This window comes from Lepidothrix coronata, unplaced genomic scaffold (genome assembly GCF_001604755.1).
Source record: "Lepidothrix coronata isolate B3197 unplaced genomic scaffold, Lepidothrix_coronata-1.0 Scaffold115, whole genome shotgun sequence".
Lineage (NCBI taxonomy): Eukaryota > Metazoa > Chordata > Aves > Passeriformes > Pipridae > Lepidothrix > Lepidothrix coronata.
Window position 1 is genome coordinate 302,418 of NW_016690295.1, and position 26,982 is coordinate 329,399.

At 37.0% G+C, this 26,982-nt stretch overlaps 1 protein-coding gene across 17 annotated transcripts in view; it reads right to left on the reverse strand.

Annotated features, from left to right (window-relative positions):
• Positions 1–780: 780 nt before the first annotated feature.
• Positions 781–26,982, reverse strand: part of MRVI1 (murine retrovirus integration site 1 homolog) — a 105,391-nt gene continuing 79,189 nt past the window's right edge. For 13 of the 17 annotated variants that reach the window (XM_017825040.1, XM_017825039.1, XM_017825038.1 and 10 more), the window contains 16 exons: positions 25,936–26,013; positions 25,409–25,458; positions 24,960–25,001; positions 23,230–23,820; positions 20,735–20,813; positions 17,823–17,943; positions 16,928–16,958; positions 15,708–15,848; positions 12,970–13,101; positions 12,076–12,217; positions 11,411–11,460; positions 9,627–9,734; positions 8,500–8,567; positions 7,317–7,436; positions 6,294–6,425; positions 781–4,583 (listed from right to left, as the gene is read on the reverse strand). In XM_017825040.1, the coding sequence (XP_017680529.1) occupies positions 4,343–4,583; positions 6,294–6,425; positions 7,317–7,436; positions 8,500–8,567; positions 9,627–9,734; positions 11,411–11,460; positions 12,076–12,217; positions 12,970–13,101; positions 15,708–15,848; positions 16,928–16,958; positions 17,823–17,943; positions 20,735–20,813; positions 23,230–23,820; positions 24,960–25,001; positions 25,409–25,458; positions 25,936–26,013 (2,126 nt within the window). In that variant the 3' untranslated portion in view covers positions 781–4,342. The remainder of the gene's footprint in view (positions 4,584–6,293; positions 6,426–7,316; positions 7,437–8,499; positions 8,568–9,626; positions 9,735–11,410; positions 11,461–12,075; positions 12,218–12,969; positions 13,102–15,707; positions 15,849–16,927; positions 16,959–17,822; positions 17,944–20,734; positions 20,814–23,229; positions 23,821–24,959; positions 25,002–25,408; positions 25,459–25,935; positions 26,014–26,982) is intronic. The other 4 variants (XM_017825055.1, XM_017825054.1, XM_017825052.1 and 1 more) reach the window with 3 other exon arrangements.

Genomic DNA, 26,982 nt, shown 5'->3' on the forward strand with positions numbered 1-26,982 from the left:
ACAAAATCTTACCATCTCCATGCTTAACCTGAACTGCAAAGTACTTCCTACCATGAAAACTAATCAAGAGCTGGGTTTCTGACATTTTAAAATTGCGTGCTAATTGTCCTGCCGAGTTTTAACACTTTGTGCCTGCTATACTCACTGTGGCAAAGTTCCTTTAGTCAAACTCAGTCTATGCTCTTGATCTTTAGTAGGACCTTTAGCTGAAAAAATGAGATAAACACCTTTGCAAAACCAAACAAAAATACAAGCTGCTTCACACGGTCTTGTAAGAGCAAAACACAGATTGGAGGAGGGAGAAAAGAATTTTAGAGTGATGAAATGAGACAGAAATAACTATTTTATTGTTGGTTTCTTCCTTTTTGTATTTCAGCTGTTCTAAAACTGTGTGGAAGATCACTTATCCGGACTGTAACAGTACAAAAGGTCTTTAACCTTTTTCTGTGTCTTCATCATAATTAGTGCAGTGAAAAAAAGCACAGACTTATACAGAATGATTAATTAGAGTTTGACCTAAATACTTGTAGTAACTTATAAGAAAAATTCCCAGCCTCTCGTGCCAGCATGTTTTAAAATGCTGATGAGGATTGCTAAACAGAAAACTTTTCATATGGGAGGACAGAAGTAACTGTTCTCTACAATCATTTCTAAAGGACCCTTGAAACCTGAACAGCAGGAGAGGAAACACGTTTATGGAGAAAATACAAATGTCGGGGTCTTTCCATGGTTACAGCAATTCCTTTCAAGGTTGTCGCTGTCCCAGAGTTTTTCTCCCTGTCACTGACTATCAGAGATTCAGAAGTTGAGCACTGTCTCCTACCCACTGGACAGCTCTCCACAAAGCCCAGGCTTCCCCAACCTCCCAAGTCTACGAGGACACAAAGCAAATAAAGAATCCTAACCTTTCGCTCAGAATCCTTTGCTTACAGATTTCCCCTGTGGCTCTCCATGTTTGGCCTCCTCAGTGACACGTGGCCTCCCTCTGAAGCAGGTGCTAAACTCTCTCCAGGATATCTCAGCTTCCTCTCTCATCTCGTTGCTATGGTGTGACAGGCACGACCCTGCTCACAAACATTCTCTCTATTGACACAGGAGTTTGCTTGCTTCTTCTACATAATTTTCCTGAAGAACTGGAAAACTAAGAACAAGATCCTTGATACATGTAACATGCTTCATGAGAACACAGCCATCAGTGTGCAGACAGAGCACAGGCAAACCCCAAATCCTTAAGGTAACAACATTGAGGACTTGAAACCGTACTTTTATTTCAAAACTCAAGTATGTGATACTATACAGTACAATACCAGCACACTTGTGCAAAATCTTACAATATTACAAATTTAAATATGATACACAAAAATAGTGCCCTTTTGAAATTCCTTTTACTAGAAACATTTGTGCTGTGCAGGAAAAACAATAAATGTGTCTTGTTAAAGCAGAAAAATAAATATTGCACCTCAGGAAAACTATTTCAGTGTTAATAGCATAAATAATAGCTCTGTTTCTTGTTATCTGATGTGATCTTTGAACACAGAAGAGGTTGTTGTTTTTTTTTTTCCAGATAAAGCAAACTAACATCCAACAAATAAAATGACATTTAGAATAGTTTTTGAGCTTAATCTAGATTCTTATTAAAAAAGGTGTTTTCATTAACTAACTGAAAAATATAAGCAAAACTATTTACTGTGCTGTTAGTCATTGTGGTTTATTATTTTTAGTGGACAGTTTGCTCAAAGTAGTTATAAAAAAAAGAATTTTTTTAAAAATAAACTTTATCTTCATTTTTGCACCCTCATTAAAACCTCTTGCCTCCTTCAGTAGATTCCCCAAAACAAGTAAAAACTTTGTGGCAAAATTACACTTGCCTTAGACATGCAAGTAGTTCAGTTCAAATCAGTACAACTACTCATGGGAATTGGCCCTGGTGCACTAATTCCACAAAAAGGCAGTGTGCTGAATTTCAAGGGAGCATGGAGACTTTGTTCACCCACTGACCAAAAAAGCTTTAGAACATGCTTAACATTAAGCAGTTTGAGAGTCCTGTTGATATCAATAAGTTTCTATGTGTACTTAAAATAAGCTGTTGGGCCCACATCAGTGCAGATGCAAATAAAAGTGAATTAATTCGATTATAGGCACTGATAATTATTTTTCTTCAATGCAGGCCACCATGTCCACAATCACATAATCAAATATGCTCCATAATTTCTGGCATAGGGAATTCTGAATATTCAGAACTATTTACCTTCAATTTTTAATGCCTTATTAAGCATGTCATTCGTAAAGAATATTAAGTTAAAGAAGCTGAATAAAGAAGTATTCAAAGAACAACTGACAAGTTTCTTCAAATACTGAAAGTATGTGAAATATCACAGTAGTTCTTCACAGTCAGATATTCTAACTGAACCAAACAGATTCCAAGTAATTTGCAAGAAACCTTCTTCTGTCTTATTCTTTACCAATTACAAATTTAGACCAAATTACACTTTCCCATTATCCTTTTTGAACTTCCTTAGGCACATTATTCCTCAATAATACAGACTTTAAAATACAAAACCTCCCTTCTAACTGCTTATAGACTCCCTCATTCTCCACCACCCCTAAAAAAAAAAGTGGTTATGGTCTGCTTTTTTTAATTTTTCATTTCTTTCTCTTTTCTATAAATGTCTCCTAAGAAACACGTGGCTAAAGATGTAACAAACAAAAATTCACTAGCAGGATATTCGTTACTAGTGCCAGACATGTGAATTAAATTGCTGACTGAGTTAGGAACCTGTTTTCTTTGATAATTACCTTGAGGGTCAGTGTTTACACCAAAAGAAAACAGGACAATATTATCTGTGTCTGAACTGAAATTACAGTACTTCATGACACACATCCTTCAGTTGGTGAACAGACCTGCTTCTCAGCCAGGAAATGCCAGAAGAATGCAAGATATGAGTGCAATCAAGTGTCACACTGATTTTGATATTGTGGCTATAGCTGAGGAAAGACACAATTCACCTTCAGTCAGAAGTGACTTTCAGCAGGTACATAAGGTACACCCTCAGTGACACACATTTTGGTCTCAGCCCTAGGTGGTGGGGTTTTTACAGAAAATGGCTTCACCATTTTGGAATTGCTTATCCAAGAATTTCAGGCTTTCACATTCTTGTGTAAGAACTCGCAGCTCCCAGATAGGCAGAACTGCAAGAGATGAATCTCTCATGACTTGGCAGTTCAGCTTTGGAAGTGTATCAGATCATTTGGATACCTGGCATCAGGTTCTGAAAATGAACTACTAAAAACACACAGTGAGCTTTCTTAAGTCCTCACTGCTTCCCTGTCCTGATTCACGTAGGCACTGGTTGGGTTCTGGCTGTTGCAGAACTGTGTTCCTGCTGCAGATCTCAAAGAATATCTATCTCCAGTATTAGTAGTAGGGCAGAGTCCACTAAGTGTGATCACCTGTATACAGAGGTTTGAAGAGTTTTTGTTTTCTTTGTTTGTTTTTTAATAAAGAATTCCCATGTCCAAGAGTGCTGTATTTTGGGCTTGGGCAGCTCATCTAACCTTCCAAACAGCAACTACTTTTTGCTGTAACCAGTCCTGACTCTGAGTGTCATACAGAAATTTCTGCAAAGATGTCCCTTTGATATATCAGAAGTTCCCGGATTTATTTGATGATGTCACATGGACCCCATTTTAGGTTGAGTATTCCATTTTAAAAAAAGCAGCGGTGGTCCCATTCTTAAAGTATATCATAAAACACATTTAAGCATGTACTTAACATTCCATTTAAATAATCATACAGATAATTCCTCTTAAAATTACTCTATCAGCAAGGCATTTGGTCTAATAATATAATTAAATTCTTCCATAGAAGAACTTCTATTTCTACCCAATAATCACGAATAAGGAAATTAATTAGACTCTTAAACCTCAAAGGACTTAAATGCAATTAGTACTTCAACAATCAACAATAAATTCAGGAAATGCCAAGTAAAGCACTAACTGCAAATGCAGGTTTTATGATTTTCTTCAAAACATCAGTGTCCTATGCAAATCATTCTTTTAAACATTTCGCTGGTTGCTCATTACTGCCACAACCTTATCATGACTCCACAATACTTTATTTGTATCAGTCAGTTACAACAGGAGGACTGACAGGATTATTCATCAGATTTTCATCTTGGCAAGATGTGTTCACCCTGCACCCCCAGACCTGGGGGTGTGGAGCAACTCACTTGTCTGACAGCTCACATGTGACAGCCGTAGGGGTGACTAAGCACTACCTTTAACAACAGTGGGCTAATATGCAAACTTGCTCAGGTACCAGAAATACGCGGTTGTTCCTTTATTATTCAGTGCGTTGCTCATGTCGAAATCCTGAGTTCCACCAGGAATACTGGTGGGCAGCAGAGCAGCTGGCCTTCCCTTCAGCTCCCTCTGACTTCTCATCGCAGGAGTTGTAGGAATGGTAGATTCCCAACACCACAGCAAAAATGATGATTGCAGCCACTACAAGCCATACCACGTTCCAGTGTTTGCACAGTTTGGGGTACAGTATATATAAATAATTAATGATGACTTCGAGTCTGCTGTAAAATTAAAAGAAAACTGTTATATACGCAAATTTATTATCTTAAGTTTTACAGTTTGAGAGGTTTCATAGATATATGGTGCCCCATCTTTTTTTCCCAATAGAAACACCTTGTCAAAGAAGAAACAGACCGCGAAATTCTTCTAAGGAGAGCTGTACACTCAGATATTCCAACTCAAACTATTCTATTGATTCAAAGAAACCTCTGAACAGTCTGAAAAGCACTTTTATTACGGCCAGGGAATGCAAAGGGGCAGGTGTTTTTCCCCAGTGCACTCTGCTGAGCAAAGAAATACCATAGCTTTTTATACAGTTTGAAAGTAGCAAGTTTAAAATTATCTATACACACACTCCTATTGCAGTCTGCCTTATTTAAATAGACACTTAGTTTTACCTCCTATTCTCACCATTATAGAGTAGTTACATAAAGTTTTATTATTTCAAACAGTTTCAGGTTCCCCACCCCTTTCTACATGCTAAAAAGCCTTCCCTATTGTCTAAGCTATTTTATCTTAATTGCCCACAGTTTGGGCAGAAACTTTTAAGCAGTTGTACATTATGCAAAGTCACACTTACATAGCTAAATAGCTAAATTTTATTTCATTTTCTATTTCACTATGATATGATTTGAGTAATATTTGCAAGACTGCAAACTTCACTTCTATTTCTCCCACCTGTCTCAGAGCTTGATATGATGCAAAATCCTGCACTGTTCATACCTCAGCCAACTAAATTAAACATTAGAACATGTCATAAACATTTCTTTCTGAGAGTGTCATGACTAGCGAGATGGCTGCCCTCTGAACATGGCTGAAGCCTCAAATCTACAGATGTTTATAACCACAATGCTTATGGAGTGGAAATGAATTCTTCCAGATCAAGTAAGGTTCCCTGCCTTAGCTTGGGACTAGACATGCTACTTCCTTTGGCCAGCATTCCATTTGCCTCTAACTCAGAAGACTCATTGCTTTTTGAATGCAGGAAGCAGCAGGTGTATTGAATTGGGTGGCAGAGCCACTGAGGAGATTCAATAATGAACTGTAAGAAAAAGTGAACATTTCAGGTGTGTTTTCCACCTGAAGCACCAAATGCTTCAGGGAAGACTTGGAGCAGATGATTCAGAAGTCCCCAGTGCAGACAGAGAGCACTGGGTACAGAAGGGTGCAACGAGCGTGTCACTCCAGTGACAGGCAGGAACTGCAGCCTGGTGCTGTCCTGCTGCACCCACTCAGCTCCCAGAGGCAGCCAGCACCTGCCTGTGCAGGTCAGAGCAAGCCCAACATAGCTGAGGAGCTTGTCTTACTCTGCATTCAGCTTGTAGGTGACCCTTTGGGAATGACATACAGCACAAATTTGGGATTCCTGAATTACAACCTCCATGAGACAATGACGTCTACAGAGAGATACTTTCTGGCATCTAAAGAACTTTTCTGGAATGTTTTTTTACCTCAAATCAGAACCAAACCCCATTAAGATGAAGCATCTTGATGTCAACATACAATTTTAGCTGAAACAGCAAAATAAAAACTTGCATTTTGTAACTCCATTGTCTTGGAACATGCCTTTCTGTGAAAATACTGTTATTTGAAATATGCTTCTCTAGACTGCAGGAAAACATGTCAAGGTGATAGTATAAAACACTTGGTTGGGTACCACAAATAGAACAGAGTGGCCCCTCTTTTATGGACATATTACCCCACTGTCTCACCTGCTTTTCAGGTTTTTAATCTCATCTTCATTTTCACTTTCTTCATGTTCATCATGACTTTCTTTGGGTGTCTCTTCATCTTCTTCCTTCAGTTCTTGAAGTTCTTTGGTTTTCTTCAAGCCTTCCTGATAGCTTTAACACACAAAACATTTATTTCTTAGTCTAGTATGCTGTACAAGCCTGATTTTATTTAGTGAAAAATTAACTTTATGCTTTGATTCATGCAATAAAATAGAAGTAGCAGTGTTGTAGCACTTAGACAAGAGTAAAAATTAGCTGAAGACTGTGAGTACAGTACACAGATAGCCTTAATAGAGGATTATATAAGGGCTGATACAAAATTTATGGTCTTGAATGAGAAAAAGAGGTTATAGTCCTCAACAGAGATGAACTTCTTTCTATTGTAAAGGAGTTGGTAATTTTGAACACCCTCCAGGTATTTCTTTTCTCCTGGAGAATAAATCAATGCTGAAGATAGGTGGTATGCTGGATTCTGCAGGAGGGGATCAAAATTTTTGTCTCACTCTAAATCCTAGTACAGAGTTCTTTGCTTGGCATTCAGAAACAGATCCCAAAGTTGTTAATTGCCCCAAAACATGCTGTGTAAAGCACTTTGTGACACAAACAACATGACTACTGCAACAGCTGATTCTTACTCTTTACTCCTTTCTGTGTAGCCTTTTCAGAATAAACATTTCATAAGGCTGTTTTTGGATTATCCTGTCATGAAGCTGAGCACTACTGACATAAGAACACCCATCCAACTCAGAATCTCTGATATAACTGCTCTCCCACAGTTTGCCTTTCATTAATAAAGGATGAAAATTAACAGGTACCATGCAAATACAATGAGTGAAGCTCACTCACGTTGTTTCCCACATTGTTCCAATTATTACTGTCTTCTAGGAGCACCTTTCAGTTATGTCACTCATTTAAAATTGCATTTAAAAATAAATTTTAAAAACATATGCAGTAAACTGGTAGCACATATTTACAGATCCAGTTCACATAAAATATTCCCACCCTTTGTTATATGCTTCCTCCTCTATCTTGGCTTTAGTTTCAGGGCTGATCTCTTCCAACCCGCTCTGTGACAGCACAGAAGTAGAGGTTTCACAGTCAGGCTCTCCATTAGACTTTCCACTGCCAAGACAAAAGAAAAGACAAATAGAAAATAATGCCACTGATGTGTTGTATTTGGAGCACACTACAGTTTTGTGACTCGTGATTTGTCTTTTTTAATGTACAACAGAGAAATGAAATGTCTTTCAAAAGAAAAACTAAACATCAAGAAAAATATTAGTTTCAAAATGTTGTAATTTAAGAACAGTAGTTACTATGTTTTTAAGGTAATACGACCTGCACTTTGCTTCTTGTTTAAAAAAAAGCAAAAAACCCCTACATTTGTTTCCTGGCTCATCCATGGGATTTATTTGCTATTCTTGAAAACATTTCCATCAATTTTCTAAAAATCATCTTAGATATTGTAACCAGCTAAATAAGGGGAAAATAATAGAAATAATATCAAATACCAATTTAACAAAACATTGGTTTTATTTGCCTTTTAGCTACTCCCCTCTGCTGACTTTGTATGCTGAACTGATGCACAGGTGAAAAAAACCACAAACACATACATTTCTTTAGTCACTAAAACTTTTCTTAAGTAAAATGCTTTGAGCATTTAGCCTAAAGTTAAGCCATTTTATATTGCTGTCTTCCTGCAGTGTTCTCCTATCTTTATTTATTTGATCTGGGACAAGGAGTTTAAGTGATTGAGACATAACAGCAAATCTACCAAAGTCCAGGTTTAATAAACTCAACAGTGGAACCCATTTCAACTTCTAGAATCCAACCTTTTTTGTAGGCCTTATTTTTTGGGCACTAAAATTGACACCATCTGTGGGTGATGGATTTTCTCTTAAGAAAGAAGTCGTATTAACAGGAGACATTATTTTCACTTGGACTTTAAACAAATAATGATTATAAGCTCAGTTTAGGTCTGAGATGCTGCTTGTAAACTTGACCGTGAAAACTAAAATATGATGGTGACATGGTAAAATACAGTTACCAGATCATGAATCAACCTAAGCTGACGTTGTGTCACTGATTTCAATACCTCATGTCTTGGTTTAGGAACGACAGAAATGATCCAGTCATCATTTCATACTAAGATTTAATAGGTAAGGAGATGACCTAGACAACTCACTTTTCTAGAAGTGCTGGCAGAGCAGGACTAGATGTTAGGCTGCTCCTTCCATTACTAGGTGATTCAGACTGTAAATAAAACACAGCAACAAATGTTATATCCATTAATAAATTTCAAATGAGTGTTCAATAAAATGACAAAGTCAATGTGCTGCTTAGGTTTTCTTCCCACACTCACGAGCAAAGTAGCTTTAATATGGAGCTTCCAAATTTACCACAGTAAACAGGGGACTTGCACACTAAGAATTTTCTCCAAAATACATTGATCACTGAATAGTATAATTACTTTATTTTATCTCTCCTATTATCTGAAGAACATTAATAGCTGAGTTTTCTAACGGAAATTTTAAACAAAACCAAATCATAATAAACCATGGCAAACAAACACACTTAGTTCCTGAAACAATTGACTCTGAGGACATAATAACTAAATTGCACAAACAGATGCTTTTCTTAAAACTAAAATGGATTTAGCTCCTCAGCAAACCCCCTCATTTAAATAAACCAGCATTTTCAACATTTGTAACTGCATAACTTTCAGGTTATGTCCCATCATAGCTCATCTCTGAACAGTTAGTATGCCTTGCAGTTTTCCTCTAAAGCATTTATATGGATTCATTATGTTTAAATTAGATTATCATTTGATTTATTAAAGTTTTATAAATAAACAGCCAACACAGAGGCTGATGACTTCACTGATCCCAAATCATCACAGAACTTCTAAATTTGTACCACACACATTTCTGTACATTGATTACACGTATTTCTGTTTAGTGTTCTGTGGTTTCTAGTTAAGATTCCTCTCCTACACTGGACACCTATTTTCACAACTTCTTTCCTGTATGTTACTACAGATGAAAAGGTAAATTGCCTCACCAATGTGCAATGCCTCTGAATCACCAGCCCTCCCTATTCAGCAGTTTCTAAAATGATCATTTAAGGAGGTAGATTCTGAAGGCACATGTCCCTTCCAAATAGAAACTGCCTCTGTCCACCCCCTTCACTAGGATGGAGTCAAAACAAGTTAAACCAATGAAAGGGTTTCCATTTTTTAGTAACTGTGGCTTGGCTTTATGTAAAAGTAATTTAGCCAAAAAATAGTACCTTTAAAATACGGGGTTTACTTACCAGGGATGGCATTGAAGGTATAGGTGAAGCTGTTGGTGACTGACCAGGAATGTTCAAGGAGTTAAACTTAGGAACAACTGCAACACTGACTCTCCTCCGAGGCATATTCTGTGAGGAACAACAATTTATGGTTGTTTTTTTTAACACAGCAAGACAGACTGAAGAACAATTCTGTAGGTTAACAGGTGTGGAAAAGGTGTAGGTTAATGTCTCTTGGGGAAAAGGAGAGTTGGGAACAAAATTAAGATGAATGGATGCTAGGTTGTGGTCTTCCCCAGAAATTCCTCTAGTATGATTTGCTGTGGCAAGTGCTTAGTGTGAAATGAGTGTGGTACAGGGATGCTGCTCTTTTCCCTCCATACTGAAAGCCCAGTAGAGTAAGTCACACAACAGATGTGGTCTGAGCTGATATTGTCAGCTCTTATTATATGCCATTATCTTTGAATAAATCAGATGTATAACGATACTGGGGAAAGTGCCATGTACCCATTCTGATATCCTGTACCCACTATGATATATTGATTACATCTAAACCTACTAATCATAACTTACAGAACCAACAACACCCACTCCTTCCACAGGAATGTCCTGGGAACATCCCCTTCTCCCCCACCCTTGAGTTGTTAGATACCACCATGTGACATTGCTTTACATTTCCCAAGGATCATGAGCATTCTTTATATGACAAACACCTGCAAGCTGTACACAACATATTCGAGCTCAAGTACAGATCACTTAAGTTTTTGCTGTCATTTGGTAAGTAGCTAAATGCTTCAACCTATAAAATCTATGTAAAATCTGGGCTTCCAACTGAGTAAAAACATCAAAACACTTACAGCATCTAACAGCTTTGTTTCACTGCAAATCCAAACACTTCTGGTTTAGACAACTTTACAGGAAAGGAGCTAAACACAGATTTAGTAAATACATAGGAGGAGTCACCTACTCCATGATCGTGGTTCTAGACTAAACCAACGGTACCTATTCATTAATGACAATTTTATTTAATTTACTGCCACAAAACTACACAAAGGAGTCTTCAGCCATCTTAGGCAGACCGTTTTAGTGTTTTGGGGTTTTCTCCCCCCTCTTTATTACTTGGGCTTGTCCTTCTTAAATTTAATCTTTTTTTGGGACTTCCGTTTCAACTTATCTGGTTCTCATTCTGAAATCCAGTGTTGCCCTTAGCAGGCTCTGTGCTCTAATTCTTTATACCCAACACTCAAATGTGGCAGGAATAAACTAAATCTGAGGAACTACAACCTAAACAAATAAAAATATGAAAATAAACAGTAGACTGAGTATAATGCCTCTGACCACCAAATTTCCTAATGGCCTCACTGGGACTCATATCTCTCAAATCACTGATTGTTTTAGCAAGTTTTGTAATAAACTTTATCTCCAACACTTGGAATTTTTGCAGAAATGAAACACTGGACATGTTGAAGCTCCTAATGGGTCAAGCAAAAACAATCTGAGATGGTCTCTCACTCTGAATACTTTGTCAAATCAAACAAGATACTTTGATGCTAACTGAAAAATGAGCCCCACTTACAAAATAACTGCTCCCACCTAAGGTGCTCTGACCATGGTAGAATTCTTAAGATAATGAAAATGTTGTGGTCATGGAATCCTGAACCATATGGTAAGTTTTGATCCCATGTTCAGTTTTCTCACTGAGGATCCAGAACAAAGCACAGGACCTAAGCCATTCTCTGGAGCACAGGTACACAAAGACATTTCACTACCTTAAATGCTCACTTTTTTTAATATTGTAGAATTACCTTTCCAACAGTAAGAGACATGGATCTAGATGAACGAGGCACTCCATCTTCTACATAGAAAAAGATAAAAAACAGCCTTAAATACAGCCTTTGCTTGTATTTCAAACTCAGATACAGTATATTTATACAAGGTCTGTAGTGACCACATATTTATCTGTCATGCAGTTCTGATCTCAGCTTCAGAAGAAAGCTGCAGAAGAAATTTGAAATAATTGCAAAAATCAAACCTTTAGTATCTTTACTGAGATCAGGCAAAAGGCCACTATCTACTTCCACATATAGATACTTGCAAAATAAAATACTTATATTTCAGTTTCCAGCACAGAAAAGACAAGGTTGCAAAAAAAAAAAAAAGTTTTAAATAATGAAATTTTGCCGTTATCCATCACCTTTGCATTAAAATTGCACAGGCTATGTGCATGTGAAAGAGGCCAATGAAAATGTCATTGAATCTCATCAGAATTTGGTAAGTGAAAGTGATTTCAAATTACTGTACTATAGCACACATGAAACATTTGAACTTATTTCTCCAGCTTTTTAAAATCTACTCCAGTACATCAGAACTTCATGAATAGGGTTCATGGTGCTTCACTTTTAATCATTAAGAGCACCAATATCTCCCTGTATAGAGGCAAGACAAACCCTTAAATTGTAATTTTTTTTACCAGATGCACCATAGCTTCTGCTAGAATTCTGATTGGCAAGTTTCTTGAACTCCATTAGTTCAGCATGATCCTTTTCATATGTTCTTTTCAGATTTTCCACATACTGCATCATTACTTCTGTTGCCTTTGACATGCGTTTCTCCTAAGGAAGAAAAGAAAGAAATACCCAGTTAAACTCTACATGCCTCCAACAAATCATTTGCCTTTATATCTATGCTCCCTGTCAGGGCTAAATCTGGAATAGCTGTTCTTTAAGAAATATTGGTACCTCCACAACTAATTCCTAAGCTAGTTAAAGACAAATGCACATGCATTCATCAGAATATCATAATTTATGTTGACATGTATTTATACAGCCTGCTTGTGTGCCCATCTGATTAGTTATGTGGCATGCTACATTGGTTTTCAAACCCTCAAGGGTCTTAGTCACTGGCATCAGTCTGGTTGCTTAAAAGGGAACAGTCTTGAACCTGGGTGGATATTGCTGTGTTCTCATTTATACTCGCTCTGTTCTTATACTCTTTATAGTTGTCTGACTGAGCCACTGCCCAAGGCAGGTGACTGAACTGGATGAGCTTTTTGACCCAGAAAAGTTTTCTTACTAGTGCTGCACTGATTTAAGCTTCATGTGATACAGCTGTAGTTCTGAATAATGCATTCAGAATAATGTTCCTATTGTACAGATGTTGAATAGCTCAGTGGGTAACCTTTTTCTGTTTGAATCTTATTTCCAGACTGAAATGGTGTCTTATCTGACGCTGCAATAAACGTTTTTAATCTGTCAGAAGGGCAAATAAAACTCAAAGGGCGAGTGTAACCTCTAGCTATGGCTGAAAAAGAGAGAGAGGGAACAAGTGCAGGTGGGATACAGGTTAAACACCAGGATGTTCCTACCTGGCGAACGGCTCCGACCATCTCGGCGCGACTCGACAGCCTGGCAGCCAAACGCCGCAGGACAGCGATGTCCTCCAGCAGCTTCTGGTAAGCTTCCCTGTGCTCATAGTGGTGCCACAGGTGAGCTGAGGACTGGAGGGGAAATACATAAGATTTATCATCATGTCTTGCCACTTCTAGTTTTCGAATGAAGTAGCCAGAGCCACAAAAAGGGGTTAAAATGTCCAGGCAGAACCAGCCATGGGCAGAGTGGCCCCAAAGGAATGCCAGCACTACCACCACAGACGACCTAGAGAGTGCTGCTGCTGTTTCAGGAGTTAAAGAGGGCTCAGCACATTTGCAACACTCTCCCTCCTGAAGTTTATTATGAATCGTGCCTCACTGCCTATGCACTTTACAGATGACAAGTTTATTTGAACTAGCACTTAAAAATCACTCCTGAAGCACAAACATTTTAATTTCCTGGGCACAGGGTGTTAAGAAGGACATGCATCTCCTTTCAGTGTCGTGATACTCCACTTTCATTTGGAACATGAGACATTATAGTCTCAAGAATTCCAGATGTAAAAGAATAATTAGAAAAATAACGTAGCCTGTAAATCAAATGGCAATTGCAATTTCTGAACCTCTTTTTGTCAGTCAATAGGCACATCCATTCACTGGATTAATACTGTCACTTTGACAGCACAGATTAACACTGGAAAACATCAAAGCACATAAATTCCTTGGGATTGGTTCCCAAAAGCAAGAATGCATTTAGATGTTTTATTAGCCAAAGCCTTAGAGAATATCTCTTCACTGAATACATTTTCTGTTCACAGAGAAATTTGTTATGAGACAACCTTATACAATTTAGTTTAGTCTTACAGGCAGACTTTGTCATGCTGCATGATTTCTATATTCTAAAAGAACATTTTTAGGATGGAATAGTTTTGGCAATGAGGTTGTTTTAAGTAATTAATCACTGTGCTGCTGTCCACATATTTTCCCTCTGTCCAGCTGCAATGTCCCCTAGTCCTCTGCAACCCCTCACTTGCATTGCTGCAAGAGTAAGTCAAGGAGTTGAAAAGATGTGAGAAAAGAATAACCTCTGCTCCTCTTTTTCTCCCTCACCTCAAAAGAGTGGAATGATGCATGGTAACTTTTGAGTAAAGTTGTTTCAGAAATCACATTTGTAGTGCGAACCTTTGGTGTAGAAACACAGCCAAGAGACTGATGAATCTGGCACAACAACATTTGCAGCCACAAAAATTTTTTACACTTATTTATCATGGAAGCTACTTTGATAATAAATTGCAACCAAAATTTGACTGCAAGAACCAAGAAGGCATAAAGGAAGAATCTGTCTGAGAAAAATCATGCACAGAATTTCAGATTTTCCATTTTTTTCCTTGGCGGCTGTAACCTGCTTATTTTCTTGAACAAATCGAAGTTCATGTAGATCAGCTTTCTCTGGAAGTTAGGTTTTTGAATAACAAACATCAGTTATCACCAGATTGATTAAAAGAATCAGAAAGACTGGTAAAACTGTCATTGAACCATATAACGTATGCCTGCCCTACAGAAATGAAGATAACATCTCAATGAGATTGGAACAAGTCTGGGTCTAATATGATAGAGATTACAGAGAAATGATCACTACATTTAATTGCTTGTTAGTTTATTCCATTGTATAGAACAGAAGCTTTCATAGGAATGGCAGTTTCCACTCGGTTATAAATTACATAAAAAAGCTTGTAAAAGCCAGACTGTAGTGTGTGAACTGCACAGAGGAAGAAAAAGCTAATCACATCTGTCCCATGCTGGCAACGTGGTCCTTGGTGCCTAATTAGGGGTTCTTAAGAGAAATACACGGCAAACCTAACAGACATTTTTTCAGTCTGAAAATCCTGAGATTTAATAGGTTGTTTTTGCTTGCTCTTTACGAAGAGAACAGAGGGAAGAGCAGCAAAACATTCAAAACATCTGGGTTTTTTTTCCCCGAAACAATTAATCTGGAAATGCAGATTTGAAGTTACAGATGAAAAGATGTAAGTATCTTTTTGATAGTATGCTTTCTTACCTGATGACGTACTTGATAATGTAAATTGGAGAAATACATGTTTTCCTCACTATTTCTCATAAGAATGGCAACACTTCCTTGTAATGTACAAATTGGGTCTATATCTTTCATTTAGCAGCATGGCATCTAACCATCCCTTCCCTTTTCTGCACAGAAACATGTGCAGCACATAGGTTGATACATCTCAGAGATATATTTGTCATTTCAGTTGGAAAATGCAGAGAAAGCTGGCAGGAAGGGCTGAAAACTGCTGCTACATCAGGAACAGCTGGAATGGAAGTGTACTCAGGCCCAAAACCTGATTGTGAGGGTGCATGCATTCCCTCACTGTTTCCTTTCCTGTACCACCTTCTTGTATCTGCATCTTTCAAGGTGCAAATGTCAGGACTCAGGTTTCAGACCATTTCAGAACTGACCAGCAAGTTAATAGTATTTATTCCTGAAATCTGCCAGATGTAGGGCAACATCCCCTGTGCCTTTCCAGCAATGGTGGCCTACTGTGGCAGAAAATGCTCTCTGGTAGGCAGCTCACAGTAAGGAGCTTGAGCAGCAGAAAATGAAGTTTTGGGGCTGAATTTACAGTACATGTAAGAAAGAATAGTCATGCATATTTCCAGTGTGTGTGCACTTCCATGGACACTACAGTTCAGGAAAAGAATTCCTGTTGTTTTCTTACCGTAATGGCTGCTTTAAAGTTTTCCAGTTCCTTCTCGGCATTCTCTTCTGTAAGATTTCTCTCTCTCTCTGCTTGGTTAATTCTAGATTCCAACGTGTAACTATCATTTCTAAAGGCCAAGGAAAGTTGTACAAATACATTCTGTTTGGATTAAAAAAAGGCATTTTTTCAATAAGTCTCACAGCAATGTAATTTCCAATAACAGTTTATTAATAGGTATGTGTTTAACAAACTTCGGTGCTTAAATAAGTATTGAAACGGAAAACTGAAGATATTTTTGAAAATTATTTTGTTTCAAAAGTCACTTCTATTTACTTCCACTAAATCATGAGTAAATGTGCTATTGCCTCTTTTCCTGAATGTTTTTCTGGGAGCTCAGTAGAGCAGAGACACAATGAAGGAAGTAGCCTACCAGAAGCACCAGAATCACAATGGATCTGTTTTCTAGCTGGACTTCCTCCAAGGGTCCCCAAGGTTTTTAAACAGATAGTCTGTGCAGAGGAAGTCCAGAGATGAGCTCAGCATTAGCATTGTTTTACCTCAGGGATAAACACCTACCACTGAAGCCAGAGAAAGATTAAGTGCTAACGTTTTTATTCTCTTGCACCCTGCTTTTAAAGATTGTTTCTTTCTTCACCAGACACGTTATTTCTTAGGATTAATACTTTGCAAAGCACAAGGCACCGATAGTTCCATGTATCTATGTAAATAAAGGTCATTTTCTTGACTGGTATATCAAAAAGAAAAAGAAACAAAGCCTGCAAGTTAAAGAGCAACCTGCAAACAAAATTATTGGCTTAAACTGAGAAAGCAAAAACTATGTAAACTAACAGCAAGACATTATTAAAAACTGCCCCAAAGCTCTTATTGGCCAATAAAAATGCAATTTAACTTGTTTAGTTTCTGCTCCCATTTAATCTCAATTTTTTCACTACTTTATGTATATATTATAATAATTTCCAAAATGAATGCCTATTTTATTATGGAAAACGCACATACAAATGTTTTGCTTATTCCTACTCTGTCTTTTTACAGTTCATGTGGCTCTTCTTTCACAAAGTCGTTATGTTGATTGAGGTCAAAATGTTTTTTTCTGAGAAATATTTTTTTGGGAAAAAGAATCATCCCATTACCTTGCTCTAATAACCACCCTAGACTTACAGTAACCACTTAAAATTGAGGCTTATGCCCAAAATAATTAAGTTTAGGAACATACTTACCTCAACTTCTTTTTCAGTAAGTGGAGGGGAGCTAGAAATAAAAGCAAAAAAATCACGTTTTAATGTGTTTTGTTCAATCAAATATTCTAATATTTGATTGAAAAGAACAATGTAACATATGCTTGAGGTTTATGAGTTTTCCACTACATTTCAGTACTGATTACAATCAAGCAGTGCTCTCTCTGAACTTCTTCACCTTGTGCATTCATTTACATAAAATATTGTATATAACAGTTCCTTCATGACAAATGTTAAATATTTATTTCATTGGCACAGAGGACACTTATTGACCGCTTCAAATGACTGAAGGCCTCTGGCGTTTTTGGAACAAAAACACTTGGGTGAATGTAGGAATTAGTTTTGGCCAAATATTTTTTGAATTGTTTTAATGTCTTGCAAAGCCCAAATCAGTGAATTTGCAAGTGAGTCTTTCAACTACATTTGCAAAATAAACTCAATTTCCCCGAAAAATTGTCACCTGCAGGAAAATTGCAGAATTCTTACCTGCCCCAATTCTACCATGGGTAAGCATTATCTGCCCTGATTATTTTTCTGGAGGAGAGAAATACCAATGCTTTCAACATGAATTTATACCTGCAGCAGCAATCCTGGAAGCCAGGAGTGGAAAAGTCCATATTAAAATCTACTTGTAACAGGAAATTTAGGTTTCAGACTTTTTATGTAGAGTTTACAAACTGATTTTAAAAGTTGGCCGGTTACTGGAAGCTGGTGCCCTCTTCAAAATTTTTCAGAAAATCCGTGTTGCACATTTTAAGATGCAGAGATGTATCTACTTGTATGGACCTCTATGAATGGAACTCCATAAAGGGAGTTCACTGGAACCCATTAGTGTTCCTTCTCCCGGATGATCTTTCCACTTCTACTGAGCTTTTACCTTCCTGGAAGCGATTTGTGCACGCGTAGTTTTCGCAGCAATACATCAGGAATGCTGGGCATGACATCAGAGCTATTCTTTGGCTCTTCCTCTTCAGTGGGGGAAGGGAGAGGTGAAGGGCCTGAAGACATTTTCAGATTTAAAAAAAAAAATTATGTTATTTGAAAAGTCATGCATTAACTATTAAAAGTCAGCATCTCAGAGGCAAATAGGACCTCTTAGCTTAACTGTGTCCTTTTTAAAATCGGTGAGGCTTCCACCCAACTCTACTGGGAGCAATACTGAACAAAAAGTAAAGGTCTATCCCTTCATGCAGAATGTTACTTCCTCTGTTGCATGTGGTGATACATCACTCATCCCTCCTTTACAGCTAAAGATTCCCTGTCTTCCTCTTGAGGAGTGACAACAAAAGTAATCTGCAAAATCGTCATTGAAAAACTGAAGTAAGATGTGCTCTGACAGTCTCTAATGCACTGAAAAATAATTTTTGTATTAGTATTTTTCCTAGAGTTCAAACTGAATGGAGATTCAGCCCTTGAACTTCTAACCTAATGTTTTGCATTTGTGCTTTACATCATTTCTGGAATATTTGACATGAGATTTTCTAGGAGAATACTGTCATTTCCTCAGGCTTTAAATGCCACCTACCAAGATGAACTCTAGTGTAATGTACTATACTAGAGATTTTGTGCACCATTTATGGTAATGAATTACAACATGCACTCATTTCATTGCATGTTCATTGAAACACAACATAAAGATTATCCTTACTTTCTCTACTTCTATCACTTTCATAAGGACCGAGTATGGCTCAAACTTTTTTTTTTAATTCATATTACTTAGCTTTTGTATTTTAATTTTATTTAATTTTATATATAATGATTCCCTTCTCTCCTCCTATCTTGCCAGAATTTACTGAAGGACCTTCCTGTAGGAAAGGCAGGTTCCCCAGTTTGAATCTCAGACTTGGGAAGGTAACTTTGTACATGTCTGCTTTTCATTAGGTGTAACAGAAAGATTCTTAGACTTGCAAAACAAATAGTGTGAAAAAGCTCAAATTTTGTAAATGCAGAGAGCATGAATTTCAGCACAAAATGGGATATTCTTTCTAGCTACATTTTAGTTATGTGCTTTATATTTCCTTTATATTAAAAAATTCCAGTATTGTCTTAAGAACAGTCATGTGTTTCCCCATGAAATGCAGCCTGACACCACAATGTCTCCAGATGTAATTTATTGCACTTATCTAAACTTCTGGAGATGCAAAGTTGTGTTTACTCAGATGATCACAATAACTTGTCATTGATAGAAAACATCATGGAGACAGTATATTGGATTAATAACAGTAATAATGAAGTATCTGGCTGTTTCCTACTCTTTAAGCAGAATTCTACTCCAGCTAAAAAGCATAAGATGGCTTTTATGACAATGTAAGGAAGTCTCCCTAAAAAATGAACTAAGGATTTGATCCCTCGCTTGTTTTCCCCACTGAGGACAAAGAGTTGACCCTTAATGTTCTGGCTATCATTTAGATAAGTTACTGGACTCTAAAAAACTTGTGATGCTCATGAGATCTTGGCTGGAAAGCTGGATAAAATAATGCTTAGCTTTTCATAATGTTTTGCTCACAACTTTCAAACCTGAAAAAATTATCCAACGAGCTGGTAAAATGGCAACTATTTTACATTTTCAAACAGAGTCTGCTAAATAATTTCCAGGAAATTACATATTAGCAGAGTGACAGGAATAATATTATCACCCCTAAGAATCCCAAGCTATAATCACTAAATATAGAGGAGAAGAAGTGTCTTTTAATGTTGTTTCATTCAGACTGAAGATGAGTCTCTTTCAGAGGTAACATGAAATGCCTCAACCACCTCTCAGTGTAACAGAAACTTAAGGCCTTATGAAATAGTCCCAAAGCAGATCTATGAATTAGCAAAATGAACAGCATTAAGAAAAATTGAGATTGTCTTTGGATCAGATTTTGGACAATCAGTTTCAGTTAATGTGGCCTTAAAAACACTCTGAACAAGTCCTGACTTTACTACTTTCAAAGAAATACACAGTTTTGGTGTAAATATTTTCGTTTGATAGCTCAGCACTATTGCTATTTAATCCTTCCACATGTTGAACTGTCCTCAGGTTTATATCTTTGCTCTTTATTTTTACCCTGAATCTTTTTAGATGCATTAAATCTCTTGTGCTTGCATTAGTTTGGAAAAAAACCATTTGGTGCCGGATTTCTTTTTCCTCATTTGTGTAGAGTTTTAAGCCTTTTCCTTAAAAAACCATTTCCTTTATTTTTCCTTAAATATCATAGAAATTGAGCTTAAAAAAATCCCCCTTAGGCAAGGCAAATTTTCCCAATCCTTCAATCACATTTATGACTCTTCTGTGGCCTTACTCTTTCTAATAACATTGACATAGAAATGTGTACCAGAAGTGAAAATGCCATTTCAATGCTTGCCACACATATACTAAAATAAAAAAGCAGGAATAAAGCATTCTCTCTCCTGTTTATACTCCCAAGCATTAAATTCACCCTTCTGACCACCATATCTTGCAGAGGTCACATTCATTCAATCCATCACTGCTGAAGAGTTTTTACAGAAAGCCACTGAAGCTCAAGGCAGTCCTCCAGCTATTATGTCCAAAATAGACTCAGTTCCACATGTGCATCTTTTCACTTGGTTGTAATAATACCTACAGCATCTTCTTGGCTCAGGTCATCAAGAAATTCAGGTAGTTTGATTATTGGTCTCTCTTAATCACCATTTATTACCTTTCTCCATGACTGCTTCAACTACTGTTGCAACTGAACAAAAAGACTTTTCCTCCCACCCCTCCAACAGTCAATTATAAGAATCAGTGTATAACAAACACTCCTTTCAGCTTTTATGATACTGCACCTTTTTCCTGTTCAGCTGCTTCACTAAGTTCAGGAAGTTTAAGTCCAACTAAATTTTGATTTCTCATCAAAATATGCTCCTGTTAAGAAAAATAGTAACATATCTAAGTAACTGAACTAGAAATCTCAGTTTAAATATCCCTTCCATGTGAACAGTGAATATAACATTTACTTTAGTTAATAAACATAATGCAGATTATCTATATTAACTTATAGTCAGGTGCTACATAGCACAGATACACAGACATTCACACACACTTTAAATTATTACGTATTTCACATTTCATGCAGGCATTATTTAGAAAAAATCCTGGTCATGCAAACAGAGATTTGCAAAATGTGCCCCTTACTCAAATAGAAATACAGAGTTTTGAAAAAGAGAGTTTTAGTAATTGGGAGTGAAAAAAAGCAATTTTGGACATAGATCCATTAACCACTAAGCATCCCAGAAAACAGAAAATTCAGAAAATCATATATATGAGACTTGGCCACTTTGACTTGATTAAGACCAGAGCTTGGGATGCTACAGCTGCAAGTTAATGCTTCACTGTCACTGTATTCTGCCCCTACTCCTTACAGGTAGGGAAAAATGCTCTCCGGAATTAAATCTTGTTGTATTATTTCTCCTTTTATCATCTCTTTCATATTCTCACACATTTTTTAAAATTCACAAACACCTGCTTTTGTTTGTGAGTAGACAATTCCTGCTGGAGGCAAAGTTCAAAGCTCACCTAAGTGGAATTACATATCGTGTTGTATTAATTTTTTAATTCTGTTATTTGTGCTTAGCAACTTCTAGGCCATTCAGAACTAGAGAATCTTAGACTCATAGAATGGTTTGGTTTGGAAGGGATCTTAAAAATCATTGAGATCAAAACCCTGACCAGGGACATCTTCCACTGGGCCAAGTTGCTCAAAGCCCCATCCAACCTGTTCTTGAGCACTTCCAGGAATGGAGCATCCTCAGCTTCTCTGGGCAACATGTTCCAGTGCCTCACCACCCTCACAGTGAAGACTTTCTTCCAACATTATATTGCTCAAGTGTCTCTGTAATCAAAACTTACAGTACATGTACACTAAGACTATGTGTGTTATATAAACAGGAAAAGATGAGTAGCTGAGCTGCCATTCCCAATACAATGAGAATGAATTAACCAAAGGGCAGAATTTGAGGTCCTCGCCTGTCAGCCCTTTGTTCAGCTTAAAACACTGACTACTGGGAATCAAAGAAAATATTCTTATTAAGCTGTTCAGGAAAGTACCTACTACTACTTTTTTTTTTCTTTCAAAGGACATTCCTGTAATAAAGACATGGTAGTTGCTTTCTTATGGTGGTTTATCATTTCATGACATTTCTGCCTTTTTTCTTAGGGTTTAATTCTTAACTTTTACTAATCATTTAGACAATTATTTAACAATTAGTTTATAGATACCACAGTGTCCAAGTCTATTCTTTTGGATTCTGACACATTTGCATCATGTTAGAATTAGGAACTGTGAGTCTGGACATTCACTACCTGCCCTTGCCCTCAGAGACCCCCAGTTTTACAGCTCTGGACACTTTGAGACATTTTTTGAGAATGTTCAATAAGCAAATAATCCTACCAAAACCATTTACTGTCCCCTCAGACCTGCAACTGTAATGTTATTGCAAAGGCTGGTATGACAGGACTACTGCCTTCAGAAGGGAGAGTACCAACCAACACAGGACTCAAAGACACTCAGCTGAACAAGGTAAAAGTGAATTTTAAATCCTAATGAAGTTTACAAACAATATATGATACACAAAGGCTTGTAAGCCCTTATACAAGAGTACAGTAACTCCAAACTTCAGTAACAGATTTCTGTTTATGCAGAGGTCTCAGCCCACTCATACAGAAATGAAACAATTAGTCACTATATTGTGAGAGCCTGTGGATCTGAGGACAATTCTGAAAGAGCAGAAAAAGCATATCACAGGGAAGCAAAGGAAGTAAAAAAGCATAAGTGACTCTTTTAAAGAGAATGTTGTTAAGTCCTGAGGAAGGAACTTCAGGTCTAAAATTCTCTTCAAAAATCAAATTAGATCAATTTAGTCCCATGTACGTTTTACAAATAAAACAATTGTTAATCGGTTGCTTTCTCTTTATAGGTCATGTAAATGATGCAAAAAATGAGCTATACTGTGTTGTAGACTCACCTTTCTGTCAGACTGAAAGCAATTAGTACATTCTTTCAGTATGACAATGTGCCAGAGCACATACATGCATACTGAAGATACCACAGTGCACTTGATGCGTGTTGAAATAAAATAATTCCATGGAATTACTTACAGGTTACAATTTACTAAAGTTGCAAAGGAAAAACATGATACAATTCTGTGTTGATTTTGCTGAAACTGTTTCCTACTATATCACTATATGTATCTTGCAATGATAAAAATAATGCTAAGCAAGTTGGAAGTTTAGCAAGATATGAAAACATCTTTAAAACAGGATACAAGTGGTTAGGACTCACCTCTCTGAGCTTTGTCAGCTTCTGCATTCGAACTGGTTGAACTTGGATTTGAAGGTCTTTGAATGCTTTTACCTGATTGCTGGGTTTATTACCAGCAAAGCTTTTATCTTCCTCAGATGGTAATTTTGAAGGTGTTTTCTCTTTCTGCCCAGGCTCCAAGCTGTCCCATGACACAGCCCGTAGCAGAGGAGGACGCAGTCCACACAGTTTAAATTCTGGTTTACATGAAACTTTGTGGTCCCTCATTTCTGGAATAGGCATTCTTAGCTTTGAGTCCATATTTCCTATCCCTGGTCCTGGTAGATGGGTTCTTAAAGGAACATCATTTTCTTTTCCTTTCTTGAGGAATGATTTTCCAAGTTCATTTTCACAAACATTCATGCAAGTATTAAGAGACATTCTGCCACCATCACCACCTGAAGGGGAGCATTTGGGTAAAGTATCCATATGTTTACATGGATCAAAGTTTTCTTTTTGGTCAGATAGCTTCTCTTTGGAGTTTTCAAAACCAGCAGAACGAGGAACCAACCTTCCCTGAGAAATCTTTCTTTGATCATTCTGCCTTCGATCAGTTAATCCTTTTGCAGCATTCTGAAAGTAGAGGGATACACATAAAACAAAGAAACAAATCCAGATTCCTCTGTTCTCCCGCCCAAGGACAGATTTTCACTGTAAAAAGCCATTTCCTTTTCAGTGACATTTGCTTTTAAACATGTGCTGTTGACAAAAGAAATAATTTTTAAAAGGCACTTAAGGAATACTGAATTGGGAATCTCCTCTCTGAACTTTTGAGTTAACCTCTCCCATTCCAGACTCCATGACAGCAATGCCCTCACAGCCAAGTTCCTCATCATTTTAATGTAAGGTTTGTCTGAACACACACCTTTAACCCTGTGTCTTACAGCACTGTTACTTTCCTTTGTCTCTTTTCTGTTAGTCCCTCACCTCCCAAGGGAACAAAACCCCATGGGCTTGTACACCACATTAAAGCACATATTGTAATTTCTCTCTTCTTTCTTTGTGTGCAGTACCACAGATGATAATTTGGTTGCAATCTCTACAGGAGAAGAATTTTTGCCTATACCTTGGCTCCTTTGGTGCAGAATCTGTATTTTGTCTAAGGGTACCTGTGTCAGCAATTTAAGGCCACCAACATACAATCTGACCATGGGCTCTGCCTTAGATATCTTGCTGCTCCTCTCCTTTATAGTTACTGCTCCAAAACTCTGCTGCCATAGTGGGTTTTGTGAGTGTGGCCCATTCCACACACAGAGAAACCTCTTTAACCAATATCACCTAAAACAAATTAGGAAACATTCATATAAACTTCTCCACTGGTAGTTGTGTGGAGCAGTAACATCCCCCCAGTGGTAAGGAACACAAGGTTCAGTAACCTCTTCCACTGAACCAAAGGGGTCTGGAAAAGGATGTCTGTCTGAAACACTGGCATACACCAAAGTGGCTATGGTAGATATTTTTGCTTTACTTCTAAAGTCATTTAGTGTATTGATTTTAATTGAGCTAGTGCAGGGTGCATTATAGGATGTAAAGACCAGCTGGAGGCTCACTGTCCTCAACCACATTTGCAGGTGCTTCACAATTTCCTAGAGCAGTATAATTTTCTTTTCATTCACTGAACAGTTTTTCAGCGTTTTTAGTCACAGAAACAAGTCATATGTGTTAAGACACAACCAGCAGACTTTGTTCACCTCTTAACATGAAACACTTACCTCTGCAGTTTGCCTGTCATCCTCTTTCACAGTTCTGTTATTCTAGGAAAAAAAGGGAAGAAAGAATTGCCTTACAGGGTTATCTTTCACATCTATGCTGCAAATGTTAGATATAGATATTAATGGATGAACTTTGAATCTCTTAATTTTTACATTGCTTGTCACATTTATTTATTTTTTTGTAGATTAGGATTATATTGGATCTTCTTCTATTTTCTACACTTAACAGATCTTTATGATCTTTCAGCACTTGTTACCTCATGGATTTTTGTCTTCAGAGTAAACACTTATTAGTCCCTCGCTCTGCAGAAAAAACATATCAATAATCCAATCTTGCTGTATATAAACCAGTATTCCAAACATCCCATTTCCCTGGGGACTAAAAGGGCAGTACATACTATTATAGTACTTTAAAAACCAGGTTACTGCCCAGACTATTCAGCTCTTACCTGCCCTGGAGATACTGACTCAGTACTAGTGGTTGTGCATGCATCAGACCCTGGAAAGATACACACATAATTAGGGCATATTCTGATATTCTGCTCAGTTTTTACCTCTACAGCATTAGCAACACATATGTGCACAGTTCCTCATAATATAGAAAGGAAAAAATTTAAATGTCAAAAAACCTAATTTAAAGGAAAAAAAATATTCAAAAATATAGTAAGTGAAAGATCATTAAAGCTTCTCAAAATGCCATTACCGAATGGTTTAAAAAGTAGAACATGTAACCTTGCAGCACCACAGGAATAAGAATATAATTAAATATATATATGTAAAACTGTATTTTATATACATTCATGGGTTTTATAATATTCGAGAGTAGAGACTTAAATCTACCCTTGACTTCTCCTCAACAAATATTAATTTTTTTGTGTGTGTGAGCTTTTATAAATTAAAGTTTGAACCTGAAAATGGTTGGACTTGTTGATCTTAGAGGTCTTTTCCACCCTTACCTATTCTATGATCATTTTACCTGATGGAACTGGAAGAGTGAGAGAGTTGCTCCGAGATGCTACTGGTGAAACTTTAGGACTAAGAGTAGGGGAAACTGCTTCATTAGAAAAAAGACAAAAACAAAAAAAAAAAGGTAACTTTACTTTCTAGGCTTGCAGCTTCTGAATTTTTAAAATTCAGATAAGATTAAAGCATGAATATCATAGTCATCAGTCATATGTTTTTCCAGAACCTGACAAGTAATTTTAAGTAAGTTAGGAACTTTAAGTATGTTTTATTTTTTATACCTGCCAAAAACTAACACTATTTTGTTGATACAGAGAATCCTTGTTCTCCTCAGTTTTCTGATACTGTAAGCATTGCAGAGAAGTAGCATAAAGCAGGATTCAGGTGGAATTTAGGAAAAAAAGAAAATTTAATTCTAGTAAGTGTAGCTGTGGGGTTTTTTTCCCCTCCAGAAACTGTCAAGCCAATTTTAAGACAAAATTTTGTTTGAACTGGCTTTTCAAAGCTAAATGAAAGTCCTATTTCATGGTAAAATGGCACTTTGTTCCAGTTTTCAAACACTTCATATAAGGGGAAAAAAATAATTTCAATTGACATTCTAGAACAAAACATTTTATTCTGCTGTTTTCAAAGTATGATCTGGTTCATTTAGCTTAGTTTATGACTATGATCAGAATAAGAGTCTGTAATTATGTCTGGGGTAATGTTTTATCAGCAGTATGAATCATTAAAATTTCATTTAATGTACAGTAGAAGCATTAGGAAGAAAATACCCACAAACAGTAATTTGTGACCATTTTTTAGATTTCAATAGAAATACCTCATGCTTTCTTGTTACAGTATTTGCAGTGTGACATTCAGGCACTTAAAAACTTCACAACGTTTTCCACTGACACATCTGAATACAGAGATCGGTCATTTCTGTTTTACACGGAATAATGAGAGGGGCAGAGGGATTCTGAGCATCAAATGAACAAAGTGTATGTAAACAGTAGCAATGTATGGATTACAGTAGTACTTGTTTGAAGTAGAATATACAATCCTGTTTTCAGAATCTGCA